General features: G+C 38.9%; 1 protein-coding gene across 2 annotated transcripts in view; it reads left to right on the top strand.

The window, feature by feature from the left end:
* Positions 1 to 93: 93 nt before the first annotated feature.
* UBR3 (ubiquitin protein ligase E3 component n-recognin 3) overlaps positions 94 to 22,014 on the top strand; it is a 114,973-nt gene continuing 93,052 nt past the window's right edge. Inside the window, exons 1-5 of one of the 2 annotated variants that reach the window (XM_075756699.1) lie at positions 94 to 634; positions 15,334 to 15,473; positions 15,877 to 16,035; positions 17,784 to 17,927; positions 18,547 to 18,596. In XM_075756699.1, the coding sequence (XP_075612814.1) occupies positions 183 to 634; positions 15,334 to 15,473; positions 15,877 to 16,035; positions 17,784 to 17,927; positions 18,547 to 18,596 (945 nt within the window). In that variant the 5' untranslated portion in view covers positions 94 to 182. Of the gene's footprint in view, positions 635 to 15,333; positions 15,474 to 15,876; positions 16,036 to 17,783; positions 17,934 to 18,546; positions 18,597 to 22,014 lie in introns of both variants that reach the window. The other variant, XM_075756700.1, reaches the window with a different exon arrangement.

The following is a 22,014-nucleotide window of genomic DNA, read 5'->3' as shown; positions in this document are numbered from 1 at the left end:
AGGAGGGGTAATGTCAGGGGAGGGGAGAAGCAGTGTCAGGAGGAGGGAGCGGGCGGCGCGGAGGGCGCCGGTTCCGCGGCTATCGCGAGAGGGAGGCGCCGCTGGGAGGGGAGAGAGGGCGGCGGGGGGAGCCCCAGAGCCGGGAGCCCGGCGCAGCCGTAACGGCTCCTCAGTTTCCCATCATGGCGGGGGCCGGCGCCAGCGGCCGGGATAAGCGGGCGACGGCGGCGCGGCTGAAGACGGCGCTGGGCAGCGAGAGCGGCACGGCGGCGGCGGGCGAGCTGCGGGCGCTGCTGGAACGGGTGCTGGTCCCGGCGGCGGGCCCGGGCGGTGGCGGCGGTGAGGCGGCGGCCGAGGCGCTGGAGTGGTGCCGCTGCCTGCTGTCGGGCGGGGAGCCGTGGGACAGCTTCGTGCAAGCCGTGCGGGCCTACGACCCGGCCACGCTGTGCGGCCTGGTCTGGACGGCCAACTTCGTGGCCTACCGGTGCCGGACGTGCGGGATCTCGCCCTGCATGAGCCTGTGCGCCGAGTGCTTCCACCAGGGCGAGCACGCCGGGCACGACTACAACATGTTCCGGAGCCAGGCGGGGGGCGCCTGCGACTGCGGCGACAGCAACGTCATGCGGGAGGCCGGGTGAGCGCCGGGCGGCCTCGGCGGGGCGGGCGGGCACCTGCCGGCGGGGGCGGCCCCAGCTAGCGAAGCGGTCTCCCCGCTGGGTGGCAGAGGTGTGTCCGGAGCTCGGCGTCTGCCCGGTGCCTCCCTGCGCGTCGAGGGAGGGAGTAAGTGGGGCACCTGCTTCCGTCTGGGTCGCCTCCTTCCCTCCCTGGCTGCGGGTAGGACGAGGCTCTGTGGAAACGGCGGCCTGGCCGGACGAAGCGGGGGTCAGCCCCGCCTATCCGGCCGGCAGTCCCGGCAGGGGACCGGGGAGGTGGCTTCCTTCTTTGTTGATGTGCGCGTGGGTTTTTTTAGGACGCTTATGCAAATCTCGTTGCCCTTGCACCGAGTGCCTGCCTTCAGGGAAGTTGATAAGGCGGAGTGCATGGGAAGCGGTACCTGTCAGCTTCCAGCTAGTTGCCTTGGCCTAGCACAGCTAACCATGAAGTATGTCCAAATACTTTCGGACTTCATGTGAGCAAATACGCTGAAATGAACAGATTGAGTAAGGCTGAGCCATTTTTCTGTGTTTTCCCAGTCTACAGTTCATCTTGCCTCCTGTTTTTGCTATCCCTAGCTTTAAAGCAAGGAATTTGGTAACTCTTGGATGGGTACAACAGGGCAGGGTTTTAGGGAGGTCACATGTCCTTCACATTCTGTAAGAACACTGGAGGCAAGACTCAAGTACCTGGTCAGAAGAAGAGGAATGTGGTACCTCATTATACCTTGCTTTGTTCCTTTTGTACTCAACTGTAAAAAGAAAGATCAGTCAACCAGTTATTGGGTGGAGGTGATACTTGAATTTTCATAACTGGATGTCTTTTTGGAGCTCCCTGTGTTCATTTTCATTCACTAGAGAGCTAAAGACTTCACCATGTGACAGTTTGGAGTGCTTGACTGAGGCTTCTCTTTTGACTAGCTTTCTAGAATAGTCTGTCTTGATTGTCTTAGCCTTGGTAAGATTGCATGCTCTCATAAGAGCAATCTCATCTCTTCCTGATAAATCCTGAGTTGTGGTGCACCTAGTGGAAAACACTAGATATATATAGAAGTATTAAAACATTTTCCTTGGTTCTTTTCATGTTTTTAACATTTACAATGTATACATGTATAATTCTGCATCACTCACTCTGCATCTTAAAATTCCTTTTCTTTTTGCATTTCTATTTAGAGATGCCACTAATTTTGCTTTTTTGCGTTGCTTGAAGGTCATTGTCTTGGCTCTGATTCTTTGGATCTTGTAGTCACCATTCTCCTGCTCTGGGCCTTGAGGTGGCTTCATTCTTTGTTCCTTGTTATGATTTTTTTTCCTTGTTTCTCTTGCTGTCTGTCTTCATCAGATAGCAACTTCTTCACTCTTCCTTCTTGGTGGAATCTTTTCTTATTGGTAGACTCCCTCCAATGGAAGAATTTTTTTGCTTCCTTTTGTTTGCATTGACCTTCAGTGGTTTCAAGGGGCTACTCCTGAAGTGATTCTTTCTTTATCAGTTCTTGTTCAACTTCTGGTGATTTTGCTTTCCTCAGAATAATTGAAGTAACAGTTCTGCTTGATCTTGAGAAGAAAGAAAAAAAATTTAATGTCACTTCTTGCAATGCTCAGTGTGGGATAGATTTAGGGCTCCTCTTAGTGGTAGGATTTTAACAGAGCACAGACAAATTGATCTACTTTAGGTAAATATTAAAATGACTGATACTGTTCTCATCCCAGAGTTTATAGCTTTCACAATTGTCTTTTTGTATTTTAAACAGTTTTCTTCTTGAAGAATCATAGAATCGTTTTGGTTGGAAAAAGACCTTTAAGCTGATTTAATGAAGAAGAAATAAAAAAAAGTCTTAAATTTGCAGTGTAAATAGATGCAAACCCTAAGGGAGTAAGAATATTTTAATTTCTCTGTTATATTTACCCTACTTTTAATAGTAGAGTTCAGGACTAAAATTCTTGGGTGTGAGGTAGATCTCTTCAGGAGGTTTGATTGTTCTAGATAAAAAATTCCATACTATCTGTTCAGAAGCAACACTCTTGAGTTGAGCAGTGGATTTTCCAGTCCTTGTAGACATACAGGAGGGCAGTACATGACAGTATATGGAGTGCCTGCACTCGACATAAGGTCACTCCTGCTTAGCTAAAGAATTGATGTTAAGCCAGTGCAATTAAGTGAACTAGAAACTTGTTTGCTGTGCAAGACAAAGTAAGTTAAGCTTAAACCAATGTAAAAACATTAATGTGTGCAAACCCATGCAGTTTTGCATATTGACTTGCTTCAGTGCAGCATGTTTAGCTAAACTGATTTAACTTTGTGTATACAAATCAATTGCACAATTACAAAGGCCATGCTTTACGTGTTAAAGTAAAGGCCTTCATGGTAGATTCAGGAAACCAGAGTGTGTCTAGCCCGATATAACCTTGGCCACGACAGCCTAGACTTCTATTAATAGCAAAGGAATCAAATGTGGAGCCTACTTACGAACTTTAACTACCATCTGCCTGCTCAGATAAAATTTTGTGTGGACTGTATACAAATATTATAGTAACTGTAGTTTGTTTCTGTTGGTCCTTGTTATCTGGTCTCCATGTTCAGAGATTTTTTTTATTTGATGCATCTGAAAAGATAGTTCTGATGAAGTCTTAGTTAACTGATCTGCTGTAAAGGAAATCTCTCCAGCTTACCGTCTGGAATATCTTTTCATTTCCTTTAGGGTGGCTAATGTAAATATAGAGATGGTTTGGTCTGGAGTATAAGGATGTGTGTGTTAATCTTTTATTACTAATTAAATCTATAATTTACTTTTTAGAGATAACTGAAGTGTTAATTTTTTATTTCTGATGCCTTTATATAAGGAAACTGGAATATAGTGTAATAGATGGGTGCTGATTTGCTTTAGGTACCTTGTGTAATTCTCATTTGTTTTAGAAAAATCAGATTGTCATACTCTTGAACCTTTTGATTCCCATGCAAATTTCAGTGGTTTCGATGATTAAATTAATTGCAGTTGGTCTGATCTACTAGAATGTAGTTTAGACTTTAGAAAATATCCAAGTTTGTAAGTGTAGCTGCTTGTGAAAGTTTTAAAAACTCTAGCTGTGGCAAGGTTTAATAGATTTTAAGATCCTGTGATGTTAGTAGGTGAACATAGTTTGTAGTCGTCTCCCATATGTTATCTAGTCATGGGCAAACGAAATTTTGCAGCTCCATCAGAGATAATTAATAATGTTTTGAAGAAGGCAAAATATTCAGTTCTAAAGCTTTTATAGTAGACATATGTTCATGGTTCAGCAGGCGAATTCATCTGATGGAGGAAAAAAGAGAAACAAAACAAAACCCATGCAGCTGGACAGGGGGAAGTTCAGGCAAGTATTTTTTGGTTGGTAGGTGATCTAATGAAACTTGATTTTATCAAATAAGCTTGAAGAAAGCAATATGCCATGTGATTATAATAAAAGTGTAACTAGTCAGTGATCTGTTACTGACGAGTACCATCTTGTTTCTGTGGCTGCCTTGTTCTGATTCCCCTTTAAGTCTGTGGACAATAACCTGATATACTAGAGAGCCTCTACACTTTTGGCTATTTCATTTCCCACTGTCCTGTTTCTAAGTATGCCTAACTGTGTGTTGACTTATTTGTTAAATTAATCATGTGGGAAGCAGATGTTTTAGTTCTGCATTACAGTACAAAGAGAATAATATCTCCCATCAAGAGTTGCATATCCTGAAAGGCAAAAAGCCCTGTTAAGAATTTCATTAAATAGACTTTTGCATTGATGTTTCCTGTGTATTTGATGGTAGTTATGGCAACCAGTGGCTCCATTGACATAGAGCATTGCCTTCTCTTATGGCTTGTATCAAAGGGTCTAAAAAATTACCAATTTCCACTTGGAACAGTGGGCCATTTCTTTATCGGTAGGCATGTGTGAAGTATAACTATAGCTGTTTTTTAAGAAAGGTAGCTGTTATAGATTGATGTTATATGCCCTGTGTTCACAAGCACTTTCAGGTACCTACCTCTAAGCTTTCTGCAGTCCTGTCTCTAATGATCTATACTTACCTTTCCATTTAGCTCTGTGTTGTAGAATGTACATCAGTGTAGGTTTCATGAACATCCTGTCTGAGCTACACTCCAGATCAGACTTCTCTATCTCTTCTTTTTTTTTTTTTTTTTTAATTATGTATCTCTTGGGGATTGATGCATCTGTTGGGTCTACTGCGATCTCTTATGAAAAGACTGGAAAATTCTCTTTGCCTCCTCTCGCTGCCAACAAGTATGAGAAGTATATTTGTAATTTCTAGACTGCTAATTTTCTCCTGCTTTAATTTATTTAGAATTGCCTCTGTTTTCTCAGTGCATTAAAATGTTTGCACCCAGTAAGTACTGAATAGTTAGTTTTAGTTAAATTTAAACTTTGGACAGTAGATACGTAGTACTAATGACTTTTGCTACTCCGTCCCCATATCCTTTTTTCTTTCCTTCTGACTCAATTCCTTATGTTACCCCTTTCCAGAGACACTTAATTAGAGGAACCCATTTCAATGGAAATGGCGTTGCTGTGCTGTTTGGGAGCTATGGAAGAATACCATCTACCAATATATGGAAGATAGGACAAGAGGAAATGGCCTCAAGTTGCGCCAGGGGAGGTTTAGATTGGATATTAGGAAAAATTTCTTCACTGAAAGGGTTGTCAGGCATTGGAACAGGCTGCCCAGGGAAGTGGTTGAGTCACCATCCCTGGAGGTATTTAAAACACGTGTAGATGTGGTGCTTAGGGACGTGGTTTAATGGTGGAGTTGGCAGTGTTAAGTTTATGGTTGGACTTGATGATCTTAAAAGGTCCTTTCCAACCTAAATGGGTCTAGGATTCTAATATATTCTGTTTCTTTTACTTTCTGTTGCTAAGTAAGTGTAAAGGACCTTTTCCCTATTCTAGACTTGAGAAAACCTCAACAAATAGAGTGACAATAAAAAAGCAAGCTTGCTGTTCATCAGCTATTATTAATAGTAGGTTCATCAGGCAAGGCCTCTTGTATTATCTTGGATTTTAGCAGCTGTGATCCACTTAAGATCAGAAAAGTCAGATCTGCCTGTGGCTAGGTTCTGGGACATACAGGTAATAACTATTTTACTGTCCTTAAGTAGACTATGTGGTTGTTTTATGGAGTGTCTTGCAACAGTGAATCACCTGTTTAGCATACGTATAACATGTTGCTGCTTCCAGTGTGACTCTTATCAATTGTATTCTTTGAGTCAATTGTACTTTTTAAGAGTAGACAAGAAGGTTTCAGTTCTCCGGGACCTAGGCTAGGTTTGGTAATGCAGCCTCAAGGAGGGAAGAGTGCTCTTCTGGAGCTTTCTTCAAGAGGTTGCTGTAACAGATGCTTTATCAACAGGCTGAGACCCTAGACGTTGACAAGGAGTTTAGCCTCTGAGCATTATGAAACTATGTGAGAGTGTCCTCGTGTTCAGGATTGGCTGGTACAAATGGTGTTCTGTAGGATCTCTAGCAACTCCATGCAGCTTCTTTGTACTCCACGCAGCTTCTCAGTACCGTTTAATATCTTCATCAATGACATAGGCAGTAGGATCGAGTGCATCCTCAGCTAGTTTGCAGATGACACCAAGCTGAGTGGTGTGGTTGACATGCCTGAGGGATGGGATGCCATTCAGAGGGACCTGGACAAGCTTGAGAAGTGGGCTCACATGAATTTCATGAGGTTCAACAAGGTGAAGTGCAAGGTCCTGCACCTGGGTTGGGGCAACTCCCAGTATCAATACAGGCTGAGGGATGAGGGGACTGAGAGCAGCCCTGTGGAGAAGGACTTGAGAGTACTGGTGGATGAAAAGCTAGATGTGAGTTGGCTATGTGCACTCACAGCCTAGAAAGCCAACCGTATCCTGGGCTGCATAACAAGAATTGTGGCCAGCAGGTCAAGGGAGGTGAATCTGCCCCTTTGCTCTGGTGAGACCCCGCCTGGAGTACTGCGTCCAGCTCTGGAGGAGTCAGTGCAGAAAAGACATGGACCTGTTGGAGTCGGTCCAGAGAAGGGCCACAAAAATGATCAGAGGGCTGGAGCACCTCTTTAATGAGGAAAGTCTGAGAGGGCTGGGGTTGTTCAGCCTGGAGAAGAGAAGGCTCCAGGAGACCTTATTGTGGCCTTTCAATACTTAAAGGAGGATTATAAGAAAGATGGGGACAAACTTTTTCTTAGGGTCTATTGTGACAGGATAAGGGGTAATGGTTTTAAACTAAAAGGGTAGATTTAGACTAGATGTCAGGAAGAAATTTTTTCAGTGAGGGTGGTGAAACACTGGAGCAGGTTGCCCAGAGAGGTGGTATATGCCCCATCCCTGGAAATATTCAAGGTCATGTTGGACAGGACTCTGAGCAACCTGATGTAGTTAAGATGTTCCTGCTCATTGTGGGGGGGTTGGATTAGATGACTTGTAAAGGTCCCTTCCAACCCAAACTATTCTGTGATTCTCTGCTTTTGAAATCCTTTGGGCTACCAAGGACTTCTGGGTGAAGGGACGGAGGAGAGGTCTGAGCTGTACTGCCTGTTAGCTTGGCATGAGAGTCTGAATAAACCCATGGTCATGTACTTCTGGTGGCTGCAACTCTTCAGAACAAAAACTTTACTATCTGATCTTCTGTATGCAAGGTACAGGAATTCATGCTGGGATTCACACTGACCACAGCATTTTAAAGAACCACAGTTACCATGCAGTAAATAACTTATTCCCTCTGCCCACCTCCCCCAGATGCGAAGCTCAGTATTTTTTATTGCTGCTTAGGATTCCACAGTAACATTCAGTAGTTTTTGCAGAGCTTCATGTTAGGTCTTATCCTTGGAAAGCAAAAAAGATTTCAGATCATTGTGGTGATTAAGTCCATCATGACGTACAATCAGCTCACAAACCTGCCTGTCTTGATTTCTCTCAATGTCTCTAATTAGGACTACATCAGCATCTAGATTAGTTGCTGCAATGTTTTCCAAATGGTTAACAACCAAGTGGTAATTTTGTAATTACTGCTTTTAGACCTGTGGCCTGACTAGACGCCATGTACTTTATATATGCCTTGGGAATAACATGCAGTTGTTTCCAAGGTGTCAGTAAGATACTCAAATGTGTCAATATGCATAACTTTAAACATTTAGAAGCCTGAAGTCTTGCTGTGTTAGTCACTGGACAAACTTAAAATAAATGATGGTTCTACCCAAAAGCTTTTGTTGATACAGCCAGCCTGATTTGAATAACAGTACTCTGAAGACTGAGTTCACAAGATGTGACTGCTGTATATCTTGCCTTGTCTGAAATTGGTTTATTTATTTTATGACTTGTCTATCATTTTGTAATATACCTTTGGTATATATTCAATTTAAGAAGAACTGGTGTTTTAGAGGTCAGTGGAAACAGCCTTGTTTAGATTTGGGCTAACCAATGTTGATTTTCGGTTCCTTTGCTTTGATCCCACCAACTTCTAAAGCTCCTTTTATCCCTTTTGTGAAACCATCAGCTGTCTCCAGGATTCTAAGTTCGCTATGTCAGGGTGTAGTGTTATTTTTCTGGTACGTGTCTGATCTACATGGAACTGTGGATGGATCTGTTGGCAACAGAATAAACGTGATTTTGGTTGTATGTTTGTGGAACACTTTCCAAAAGAACTTTGGTATCTTAGATCTTTCTTAATGACAATTAATACAAGTTGATTCAGAGTTCAGGCCATTCTCCCTTATCACTTGCAGATTATCAGAAATCTTATATTTTTAAAAAATCCTGGAATGTTATCTGACAGCTGCAGGTGATTTTGAATAGTGGTGTCCTAGGTGCCTGCCTCTATGGAGGGTTCTGGTAGTAAGCTTTGAAAATAAATTTTTTTTTTTTTTATATTGAAGTAATAGAGATAGCCATTTGGGTATTACAGTAACAAGGACTGTACAGTGAACTCTGTTGCCTTCATCAGGATGCGTCTTTCTGCAGAGCACCTGCAGCAGTAATAGCTCTGGCTTGACCTTTTTAAATTTTCTTGGGAAAATTTTGTTAGCCAGAAAAATATTTTTGTTAACTATACTTTGGAAATTTGATTTTTGTTGTTTAAATAAAGATGTACTGTCCTGTGCTTTAAGGTAGATAATTGGTGGGACTCTGAAAGCAACTGGGCAGGGAGATTGTATGTGAACTAATGGTTTGGGAAGAGTGAGGGCCAAGCAAAGATGGCTCTGATGAGGGCTCAGGACCAGATACTCTATTTGCTGGTCTGCTTGTCTCTCAGACCTACTTTTGAAATCAGCTGGGAATTCTGCTTTGTAAATACTATGTAAGGCTAAGAACTCCGAAAAATCAGCTCCTAAAAATTATGAAATTAAGCATCCAGAACTGGAATATGCAGTGTATCTTAATTTCTCTATCTTTAGATCCATATTTGTTGTGGTTTAACCCTGCTGCAGCTAAAACAACCACACAGCCATACACTCATGCCCCTGCCCCTCAGTGGGATGGGGGGAAGAGAATCAAGAAGGGGAAAAAAAAAAAAAAGTAAAATTTGTGGGTTGAGATACAGTTTAATAAGACAGAGAAGGAAGACAATAATAATAATAAAAGAATAAACCAAACAAGTGATGTACAGCACAATTGCTCACCTGTCAAAGCAGATACTCAGCTAGTTCTTGAGCTAAGTGCCTCCCGTCCCAACCCCCAGTTATATACGGAGCATGACATCATATGGTATGGAATATCCCTTTGGCCAGTTTGGGTCAGCTGTCCTGGCTGTGTCCCCTCCCAGCTTCTTGGGTGCCCCCCACCGCCTTGTTGGCAGGCCAGTATGAGAAGCTGAAAAGTCCTTGACTGTTTGGCAACAACTAAAATGTTGGGGTGTTATCAAGGTTATGCTCATCCTAAATCCAAAACACAGCACCATACTAGCTGCTAGGAAGAAAACTAACTCTATCTGAGCTGAAACCAGGACAATATTTAAAAAAAAAATAATACAGATGACTCCATGCTGCAAAAGAATTTTTAATGTAAATATTTTTCTTGGGGCTTTTTTAATGTTAACCTTCATGAACGTTGTTTTGTAGAGTTGAGTTTGAAGAGTATTCTCATCAATGCTGCCTTTAATACAGTAAAATACTAAATTAACTGTTCATTTAAGAAGTACTGTTCCTTTTCTCAGCTGGAAAGGCTGCAGTTCCTGTTGAACAAAACAGTTAGAGACCGTACTCATACATGCAAATAGATGAATTAAGATAATTTTAATAATCTTAATATTGCCATTAACAGTGTAACTGAGACCCTTTTAACTTGCAAGGGCTTCATTTTGCAATCACTGTGAAATTTGAAAAAGCTGCGCTAAAGAGAATGGGTATTATATTTGTAAGTTAGGTAGCTGTGTGTTATTGTACAAGTATATTTTAAAGTCTGTATAAATTGAGGCTTTTCAATCAAACTAAGTAAATGTAAGCTGTACTTAGATGCAATTACAGTGCTGTAATTATATCTCCAGAGCATCCACCCTTTTTGTAAAGACAGTCTTTTTCCAGCAGAAGATTGTGTTAGTCTTTTGAATTACTCTGTTGTCTATCAAAATGCTCAAATTCAACAACTTAGTGGGTCCATTCAAACATAGGCTCAGCTTCAGCTCTGCTCAGAAGTCCATTCCTCTCATTCTCACTGTATTTCTAAGGTCTTACAATTGAAACTACCAAATCTGCTGTTTCTGGTTGATAGTGGGTACTTGTATACTAATGAAACTCATTGTAGTTTTATCTACTATACAAGATGTTTACATCTGAGGACTAACAGAGAATAATAGAAGTGTTCTTCTGCAGAGCTTCTTTGTCTGCTTTTTCTTTGAACTGGAGAGCTTGCTTCACTGAAGGGTGCTCAATGTAGCACTGAGCACCAAGGGAGCTTCTGGTGACTCACTGCTTTTCTTCCTGCTGTCTGCAAGGATTGGAATAACTTCTAACAGTCTAGTCTGTGATTTCTAGCCTCCTAACCTGGCAAAACAGCTTTGTCATGAAGGCTTGGAGTTTGGAAAGATGTACTTTAAAAAACCCAAATACCTTTAATCTTGAAAAGTCATTAATTCTTCTGCCATGTTTCATTGTCCTCCACTATTAACTCTAGTGTCTCTACTTTGAAGCTTTCCTGTTTAGAATGGTTAGACTGTCATCTTCCCAGTTGGCTTTGCTGCTTGTCGGAGTCCCGAATAGCAGAAATGCAAGTATTCAGTTCTATTACTGAACTCCTCTCTAGCGTGCAGCTTAAAGAGCAGACGAGCTCTTTAAATCACGCTTATGTTAATAATACATGGTATTCCTTACTCCTGTAGATGCCAACAATGTTCTTCTACATATTACAAATAAGATATCAATGCAGCTTAAGAAATTTCAGGAATTACATCTGAAGTCACATGGACAAGATTGCTTGTTAAAGCTTTGTTTTTATTTAATTGCAAATTATTCTCTCCTTTGCTGAAATTAGCCTTTTCTTTTTGTGAAAAAGCAATTTCAAAGGTAGGAAACTGCATAGAAAACAAAAAACCAGAATATACTTTTGAATCAGAGAGATGATGATGATTTTGTCTCCTTGTAGACATGTGTTAGTACTTCCGTGTTAGACTTTCAGTGAGATTAGGGCTTGACTACCTCTGGCTAGTGAATCGGCACTCTCACTGAAATACTCCTATTCTTAAAGCTCATTGTAGTATAATAGTAAAAATATTTACAAGGAAGACTGTATAGTGCAAGAAATATGATGTACTAAAGATTAGATAGAAACTACAGGCTTGTTGGAAAAATTGTTTTGCAATAGTGAAATCATGTAATAAAGCTTAGATCAAGGTGATCTGTTGGTTATCTATTCCTTTACATAGTTATTTTTATTTTTGAGCTTCTTCAGAAAAAATGCATTTCATATCTAGTTTATATCCACCTTTCATTACCCCCTGTTAAGAGACTTCTGCCTGCTCCAAGTGGTGGATTTCTGAGGCTTGATGTTACCAGGAGAGATTTGGAAAATGCTCATTTTTGTAACCCATTAAATCCCTAACTTGATAGTCTCAGGAGCATTTTGAAATGTATGTTTAAGTAGACAGACAATTCTTTAACTAACACTGTGGTAAGGAAGCTCTTCTGGAAGTGTAAGGAATAGCTTTGTCTGCTGTTGGTCCAGTAAGTGTATAATTAATTGGAGAAGTTTGTCACAAGTGTCTCTTTCTGCCTGTATAGGAAGCTTCAACTTGTTTCTTCCTTGGCACAGCTTGGGGTTCTGGCTCTTCTTTAGTTAAAGCAGCTGTTGGTTTAAGTCTGAAAAATCTTCCAAGTCGTTGTCTGGTATTTTGGTCAATATTTGTAGAAGTATTGTATAGCACTCTGTAAAAGTAAGAGAGGTTTTAGTAGAACAGAGTATCGCTATTTCAGTATTGTGGAAATACCATACGTGTTAAAGGAGTAGCTGCCGGCCGATCATTCACACACCATTCATGGTGTTGCACACAGACACGCATATTCTTGGGTGCGCTTCCTCCTCCTTCAGGCTCAACCCTAGGTTTCCCACAGCAGAGTCTCAGGTGTCAGATTTTATAAAATAATTTAGTTGAAAGGTGCAGCAGCAGGATCAGCCGGGGCTGAGTGCCTCCAAGGAGAGGGACCTAGAACAAAGAAATCTTGGGGCAAATATACTCTTGGGTCCCATACATCTGTCCTTCACGTGCTGTCCATGCGTCCTTTAGTCCAATGGTGATTTTTGGTCTGGGGTCTTCTAACATCTAATTGGATTCTTCTTGTGTGTCCAGACAGACAGGCTCTTATCTTGTTGACTTGCAGTTTCCACAGTTTTCCCCAAAGGTTGGAGCCTCCTTATCTTCTGGTTTACACTCCTTGTACACCTGCCCTTGCTGGTGGAACATGGAGAACTGAAGAGTCCCAGACTTGGAAAATCACTACCGAGACATTAGTATGATATCAAAATACTTTCCCATACTAAAGGACTAAACACAGCACTGTACTAGCTGTTAGGAAAACTACTAGGAAAATTACTGAGAAAAATACTTGTCACAGCCCAAAGGCTTCAGCAAATCTAGCTAGTCATGCTAAGTAAAGCTAAGCAAACAGCACGAATCACACTCTATTCTATTCCTAAGTAATTTATTCTAATTAAAACCTACTTATATACTTTAAACAACGAATATCCCTCAACAATATGGTGAGGGTTGGTTTTCTGTAATTCAGTATAAAATGGAGTCTCATGGGTGAATATTATAAACTTGGGCTCATTAAGATTTCTTCAGCCTGATGTATAAATAATAAAATCTGAGCATTGGCTTTCTGGATCATTGTGTCTTAGATTAATTCCTACCCTTGAAATTCAGTACAGCCAATAGCTTGTCCGGTGGCAAGTCATGTCAGTAAGGACATATTCTGGGATCTTACCATGTATGTGTTTCTAGTTGTTAGTTAAGAACAGCTACAATAGTATGTTGATTTCGGGCAATACTTTAATACTGCAGCCTTTGAACCATAAGTATAGAATATGGCTCATCTTGTAAAATGATATTGGTGTTCCTACTTTAAGGCTTAGGGCCTGGTGTCTAGAAATTGTTCCCTGTTTGGCACTGCTGTAATTAGTGTGTATGACAGCGAAAGGATGTTTCCTTACAGTGAATTGAATTTGTGTTCTTCCTTGAGTTTCCAGAACCTATATTAATAGAGTAATAATAGCACACTTTGTAAGTCAAGAGTGCTTTCTTGGGAATCTCAACAGAAGACATGATTCATAACCTTCAGCTACAGGATATGTTAGATTTGGGATAATTAATCCATAGGCTGATTCACAAGTAGTATGCTGGCATAGCCTTCTCGGGGAACAGAGCTTTTTATTTTCTGTGGAAGGAAACTTTGTACTTGGCAGAAGCTGGGATTCAAAATGGCTTTATGTGTGAGTGTTGTTGCTGTGGCTCCCTTAGCTTGTGATCATAACCAGTGAAAATGTCTTTTGGCTGAATGCAAAATATACAGAGGGGACCAGTGAAAGATTTGAAAACATACTGCATAGTAATTTTTTTACTTATGTGTCTGTTAAGTCTTTACTTACTTTTGATCTCTTATAAGGATAGTGGTTAAAGGGAAACCAAATACCTTTAAGATAATAAATGAGGTACCATATTGCAGCGTAGATCAAGCCAGATTTGTGATTTATGGCAGTTCAGGTTTCTTTATGTGGATGAGACAAAAGTGAAGAAGTGAATGGCTTTTCGTAAGTTCTGTGAATGTCATTCACAAAAGTGAATGACAAAAGTGAAAACCATCCATTTGTGCATTAATTAACAGAAAGTTGTCAACTGTGACTGACCTCTTCCTGTTAGGCACTTTTCATATCCCTTCAGAGAGATGAATAGGCTGTATTTACAAACTGCAAATAATCTGGCTAGTACTGCCCTTGTTTACCTTTGCTTAATAAAAAGCGTCATCTCTAATGTGTAAGAGCAAAGGAGAAGCTCTTAGTCTTTAGTCTTGTGAAGATGCTAGCCATTCTTGTAAAGATGCCATCTTAATTGCTGGATTGTATCCTTTTTTTTGTCTTGTCCTAAATTTGGATACTTGCTTTGTGGCTTTCTTTTACTTCCTTCTTTTGAAGGTAATACTTTAATGGTCCTCAAAAAAGAAAGGCTTATGCTGTAGAAAGTAGCAGACTTCTGGAAAATACGGCATAGCAAATATAGTGAAGACATGAATAAATTTAGAAAACAATTTTCATATTCAAACAAAGCTGAATCCATTTCTGAATCTTTATGTTGAAAAATTACTGGTAACATCTAGTGAATCTTTCCAGTAAAGTTTACTCTTGTATGGTGTGTTTTTAGACTCTTTATTCCTTGTTAGCTTCTTTTTTGACATGGCTAAATAACTCTTTGATATTAGTAAATGTTCTTTCTAAAAATAGATTGGGAGCAGAGAAGTATTCAGTGGCTCTTGAGTCAGGCTTATGTTAAGTCAGTGGGAAATCATTCTGTCTGCTCTAATGGGGTTTGGCTCAACCTCATGTCATTGTGCACTAGCCAAGCCTCAACTACTACCATACAGGAATTCTCCAAAGAAGAAATGCTTTCTTTTTCAAATGAAACAATTTGCATAATGGGTGTTTCTGTCATCCTTTGATAAGTAAATCTTAGTTGCTGTACATTTCAAATAGATACTGATCCTGCAAACTCTTATGCTTTTGGAAATTGTTTTTATTAATGTCAAAAGACATTTTAAAAGTCATTATCTGCATGAGGACTTGAAGAATCATGCCAGCCTCTGACTATTTCATGGAAAGGAGAGGAACTGTTTTAGTTAGATATTTTCAATTAGGCTGTTTAGAGATTGGGAGGTATGTCTTGATAAAGAAAAATTCAGTGTTCTTCTAACTCTTCAGTGGAAGATGCTTCCCAGTATGGGAAGAAACTGGGATGTTAGATATTTGATCTTTGAGAAGGGAAAAAAAATTGGCAACTTTATAATTCTCTGGACTCAGAAACAAAATGGGTTTGAACATAGCAGTTGGAATTTCAGAATACCACTTCTGCACCACCTTTAATGTAAAAGTATATACTCTCTGAAAAATGGAAAAACTAATGGTTTTCTTAGTATATGTTAACTCTGCTGAGCTGTGCTTGGCTAACATTTTTCTCATCTGTTTTATAGGTTTTGTAAAAGACACCGGATTAAGTCAAATTCAAATGTTCCATGTGTCCCGAAAGACTTGTTGATGATGTCAGAATTAGTTCTTCCACAGTTCATCTTTAGTCTTATTCAGCACTTAAGAGAGGGGTATAATGAGCCTGGTATGTTTAAAATTTGCATGTATCTAGCATATCTTACTATGCAGCTACCTCTTGCTTTGCAGTCTGTGAAGACCCAGTACATGAATACATGAATGTTATCTATAGTTTATATCATTGAATTTTGTGCTGCTTTTCCTAATGAAGTTACTGCGTGGCTAGGCGATTTTATTTTGTTCTCTGCTGAAGAGTTTCTTAAATATATTTTAAGGGTTACCTAGCATTGTGCTAAGCTCTTCCAGAAAATGAGTTCAGGATTAATTTGAAACTTGTGCATGTGAATTTCAGAGCATTATGAATATATAAATTAATTTCTTTTGTGGTAGCCATAGCTGTTCTGCCTTGTGAAGGTCTTGGCCAAATTACATTGCATTTACACCAAAAGTTCTTATTATGTGGTTTTCAGCTCTTGATCTGCCATCAGAGAAAGACCTTCATAAAATCCTCCAGGTTTTGGAGCCTCATGTTTCCTTTCTAGAAGACTTGACCAAAATGGGAGGAGCAATGCGATCAGTTCTTACCCAGGTTTTGACTAGCCAACAGTTCTACAAAGATCTTAGCTCGGGTATGTTTGAGTCATTTCTAACAATTACATTTTCAAATTATGAAGAATTTAAGGGCATAAATTTTGTTTATCACTTCAGTTTCTGCATGTTTTTATTTGATTTTTCAAAACCCAGAAAAATGCATGATTTTAAGGATATTTTTTCTTGTTGATGGAAGGGGGGTGGGCTTCAGAAGCAACTAGAAGCATTTGTTATTAAGACCTATAAGAGCAAACCTCTTGTCTTCTGTGTCCCAGATAACTGTATAAAGATATGTTGTTTCAAAAGAGTTTTTATAATAAATCCATTCTCTTTAAAGTGAAGTGAACACGTCTAGCTTAGTACTTGCAAATAAGGCATATCAAGCTTATTCAAAGTGGAATATGTCTACCTTATTTTGGGATCTGCTCACAGAGAGGTTACTGGAGGAGACCTCAGTGGCTAAAAGGCCATTGTCTGTCCTGCACTTCTGTGCAAAGCTTTTCCCTTCCCATTCCCCCCACCCCAAACAACTCCCCCACCTCCAATTATTTATTCCATCCTGTAGCAAATCACAATGAATCTGAAAATGTTGGGAAGTCACTATTAACCCCAAACCACCTAGTATAAATTAACTCCATCTTATTTTCTTGTGATTAAAAGGTGTCTTTTTTTGAGTCCTTTGTATAGGTATGGAGCAAATCGTAATTACAGTAGATTTAAGTTGCCATAACTGGCTTGGACAGCAGCTAGTTGAAGAACAGGCAATCTTCAAATCTTTATTTGAAAGGAGAAGCACTTAGGAAAGCTGCCTCGGGGACAGTTGTCTTTATTCTGTTCCCTTCCTCTTTTTCTCTCCTGTTTAATAATATTTGAATGGGAGAAATTTAATGACTTCTTTCGCTATATGTGATGGATTTCCTGAGATAGAAAAGTGGAGAGAGAATGGGAAGTAAGGCATTCTTATCTGGACTCTTGGAATGGAGAATATGTGTTGACTGAGTTTCTGACACAGAAATAGTTTCTGTAGTACAGTTTCTGGGTAGGGAAAGCAAAGAAAGGGATTTAAGAGCAAAACCTGCCCTTCTGGCTTTGAATGCAAAAGGTGCACAGCTAAAAAGATGCTGTAATCTTTTTCATGTTTTCCTTAAGCACTTGGCACAATTTATTCCTCTAAAGTTTATTTTTCCTTATATAACAAATGTGTTAGGGGTTTTTTTTGTCCATTTCTTTGTAGAAAACTTTGTATTCCAAGCATGCAGTGTGACACTGCTTCATCAAACAGTTGAAATTATGATATCTTTATGAATAGTCTCCATTAATTGCAGCTGTCAAAACTTGAACTTTGAAAGAAAAATTGCAAATATGAGAAATTATATATGACATATTATCATTACTGTGGTTTTTGCTGGGGGTTTTTGTTTGTTTGTTTTTGGTTGGTTTTTTCCTATTAGAAATTGTAGGTCCCTGTCTTTTCTGTCCAAACCCAACTGTTTCTAAATATCAAATCTTTTTTTGCTGTAATGTTAATGGTGGCAGTGCTGGTAAAATAGGAATGAAGTACATCATTTAGAAGAAACATTGTATTGGAGGGGAGAAACTGAGAAGGTTTCTGTTCTTTTGGATTTCAGTTCATCAGTTGGAAAAACTCTTTTAATAGGCTGTACAAAGATGAGATGTAGAAACTAAAAATTGTGGACCATTTTTTAGATCACTTGTGTAGAATATGAAGTACACGAAACAAGCAGCTGTTGTTGTACTTTAATGCTGTTTTACGTGTGTATTCAAGGTGTTGGAGAGAATGCATGTGCAAAGAAAAGTCATGAAAAGTACCTCATTGCTTTGAAAGGCTCTGGACTGGCATTTCCTGAGGATAAAATTGCATGTGGTATGCAGGAACAAGGAGCTGGAACTAGCACATTAGCAGTTCAAGGTTTGTGTAGAAAAATATTTTAAGAGAAGACTTGATTATTGCTGGGGTTTATATAAACTGTTCCTTTAATTTATTTTTTAAAAAAAAAACAACACACCACAAATTTTAATGAAACTTAAGGAATTACCTGTTTAGTGCACCACCAAATTACAGGACTCATTTTAATTCTATCAACAAAGCTAAACATACTAACTTTTTGTTGCTAATATACTAAGCATCAGTTCCCAGTCATAGTATTAGTGGAATTTGAGTAGGCAAGATGAAATTGCTCCTAGTGGAATTTTGTCACTGCCACTAAGTTAAGCCACCTATTCTTACAAAAGTGCTGTGGATTTTTTTTTTTTGTTTACTGAAGGCTGTCAGAGATTTTTGCAATTTCTGAAAGAACACGTCTCCCTTAACTCAGTATGTTGAAGTTCTGCAATGGAACGTGCTTGCAAATCCCTGATTTTTGTATTGCTTGGAGATCTTACTCCAACTTCTCAGTCCACTGCTGTGTATCTTTTAAAGAAAGTTAATGTAGTGTTTAATTTCGTACTGGCTCATTAAATATCATAAAATACTCTCTTTTCAGTGTAAGACTTATGAAAGGAATCTCTGCATTTTTTTATTTCAAAAGGTTTAGCAGGTGCTACGGCAACATCAGGACAAGGGGATTCTTCAGATGAGGTGAGACTGCTTTTAAAGACTATAATAAACTGCAACAGAATATTAAACGGAGAGAATGCTTGCAGTCGAATCCCACAAACCTTAACTCTTCTATCTACCACATAGCCTCTCTGTTTTAATACTTAGAAATAATAGAGATATAAAGGAATAGATCTCATGCCTTTGATTTACTAAGGACCACTTGAAAAATCCTTATTTTTGCTATACTATTTTAGTTTAACTTATGTATGTAATGTAGAAGAAACTTGTGTAGGTAGTTCAAAAGTGACTATCAAGTAAATTGGACTTGATTAAAGCAGACTTAAAGCATGTTATGCTGTGAGTGGTGGTAGCAGCTTTTGGCACTTGAGAATCCAGCTGAACTGGTGATAGCAGCAGTGAGAATTTCTCTGTAGATAAATTCCCATGTGTAGACTTGGCCTTACTTACCAAACATATGGAGTGGGAGTAAAAAAGGAGGGAATCTCCTTCTAGGTTAAGCTGTAATAAGTAAATGGAATTTAATGAGGAAAGTTAAATTCTGGTTGCTACGTTATCAATTTATTCTCTTTTTTTTCCCCCTACTATTTAAAACTAGTGAGCCTTAGCAGCCATTCCGGTAGGGTAGTATAACAAACTTTACATTATTTAAAGTATAGTTTTTCATAGGATTTTTGCTTACGTTGAATTCTATGTGAACAAGTATTGAAGTAAAAACAATTGTTAGTGTATGTCTAAAACAGTTGTATGACATATATGCCTCTGTCACAAGCACAACAGCATCTGTTACGCTTTCAGCAGTGCTATTTATAATTTGGTATTTTTCAAAGTATTGCTTGTAGGTTTTTCACCATCACTTGACAAAAAAAAATCCAAACAAAACCAAACCATGAAAGACTACTGACAGTATCACTTTCAAGGCCCATGAAAGAAGGACGCAATTCAAGTTACTGTTAATAACCTCAAGTAGTATTTTCAAATAAACGTAAAAGGGCTCAGCATGCTCTTTCTGTTTTACCCCTATAAGTGATGAGGAGAAGGGAGTAAACTGAAGTTGTTAGGAGTCTGAAGAGAGATTGGATATCAATATTGCTGACATTTCTTTTGGGAAAGAAGTCCAGGAGGGAGGTAGAGATAGAGATGTATTTTAGGGAGAAGGAATATTTTTTTAATCAGGAAAAGATAATTTTTTCAAGGAAAAAATATTTTATGAATAAACAAGGGTGGAATTACGGTAACTGCATTATAGCTTGCTAGTTAAAGATACCTGTTTTCTGGAGAGATTTTTCTTTCTGATCTCCAGGATATAAATATACATGTAGGTATTTTATTATGTTACCACAGATGTGATTTTTCTAAATTAAAAATCTGCATATACTCACATACCTGGAATAAATTTTAAGATGTTAATTACATTATTAAGATACATTTTAAAAAAGCACAAGACCCTGTTTTGAAATCTGTATTTAGAAAATTTTAAAAAAGAATGAGGAAGTAACATACAGATAAAACAATAAGCACTCAAAACTTAAAGGTTTTTTTAATATATATTTTCCCTTCTGAATTTTCCTTTCATATCTTTAATAAAATCACTGTGATACCATCTGGGGTGCAATTAAAAGTAATGTCAAAAGTTTCTTGATATTTTTTTTCCAAACAAAAAAATGCTCAGTTAGTGGCATCTCTGAAGAAAATTAATTCTTTATTTTATAATATGTTTCTTAATCACGATCTGCTAGACAAATATGGATTGCTAAAAAGAAAGTCCAGTTCTTTCATTGAAAAGCAGAAGCAGGGAACTAAATAGCTTGAAAAGTTTTGCATAGTTCAGTATTTAGTTTCACTTCTACAATAGTAGATGTTTCTAAGCTAAAAATGAATCTGAAGGATGGATGTATCCTGATATATGTGGTGTGGGTTGTTTTGTTTTGTCACATTCCCCCCGCCTCTGAAACAGTATAGGCTCACTTGTGCTTTACTTCTCAAATGGTTTGTGTTCCACCCTGTGGTATTTTTGGAGAGAACTCGCCATTAGTTTCCTTTATTAGCTTTCCTTCCTCATGTTTTCCTTTGTGCAAAAGGAGGAGAAAAAAGGCCTCTCTAAACCTTTACCCCTATTTAAGAAGTTTTTATGTTCCAAGGAATCAAATGAAATCCAGTCCATGAATACTTCTACCGCACTGGTGAATAAACCTTTTTGTATTGGATATCTTTATTTGGCTGCCCTTGTTTATTGAGCACTGAATGCCTTACTACTCAGTTATATAGTTATTGACTCCAATTGCCATTTAATGTAATTGTACAAAAAAACTCCTATCTATGCATAGTATCCAATATTAAATAAAGTTTATTATCTGAATTTACAACAGATGTTGCACACCTTAGGCATATTGCTAAATATTCTATTACGTAAATCTACATAGATCTTTGCTGTTATCTGGGTATACTTACACAGCATTATCCAGTGGGTAAAAATAAGGTGTTCTACATTTGCTGGCTCATTCCCTTACTCTTTATCCCTGGGCTTCGCAGACACCACATGACCTAGCATTCACTATCTCAAGGCTGTTGAAACTCCTGCACTTGACATTAAGATTTAATCCTACTGTACTGAAGCAATGGAAACCGACTGTCTAACATTATTGATGAAAAAGAAAAAAAGAGTTCTCAGGAAAGCATTTCTCATAAGTCACTCAATTTTTCTTCTTTTTAGTGAAATCACTTCAAAAGTTGCAATGAATACTGTTATATATTTAAACTTTTCATCATACTGTAGAAGGGGAAATGTGTTTTGTTTGTCAGAGCGGTGGTGTTGGAGGCTAGAATCCAACAGATTAATCGCAATTTGTGTACCCAAATATATTATTTTCTGGTTAAGGACCCTCTAGTAACTCTTTAGATTAACTGAGACCACTGAAGATGTCTTGAGACCTCCAGCTATCAACTTTTTAGCTACAGGAATTTAGATTCCTTTTCTTCAGGGCAGGAGACTTACATTGCAGAGTCCTGCAGCTCATAGTAATTTCTCAGCAGGTCTGGTTTGTGCTTTAGAGTACTTGGCCCCTCTGATGGGGGAGAACAACTGACTGGCTCCCAGCTGAAATACAGAAGTAGCATGTGTTCACAAAGACCACAGGACACCCAAGAGTTCAACTGTGTGTCCTTAAAATGAATTTCAGATGGTGTTACTGAAAGGATAGGAAAATTCAGACCTTTCATTAACATGATACTTTTGGTCAGTCCTTGGATAGAAAATATGAATAATCTTTCTCCCCAAGGAAGGATAGACCCTTCTTGAGTACCAGGTTCTTTATCATTCCAATGAAGTTTGGAAGTAAAATAATGGCATTTGCTTAGAGGAGAAGGGTATTGATTACTTATTTTTAACCGTAGATATCTGCATTAATTATCTCTCATTTTATTAGATTCAATAAGAATC

This window comes from Balearica regulorum, chromosome 6 (genome assembly GCF_011004875.1).
Source record: "Balearica regulorum gibbericeps isolate bBalReg1 chromosome 6, bBalReg1.pri, whole genome shotgun sequence".
In the NCBI taxonomy this organism is placed as follows: domain Eukaryota; kingdom Metazoa; phylum Chordata; class Aves; order Gruiformes; family Gruidae; genus Balearica; species Balearica regulorum.
This window is presented reverse-complemented; position numbering and strand designations above follow the sequence as displayed.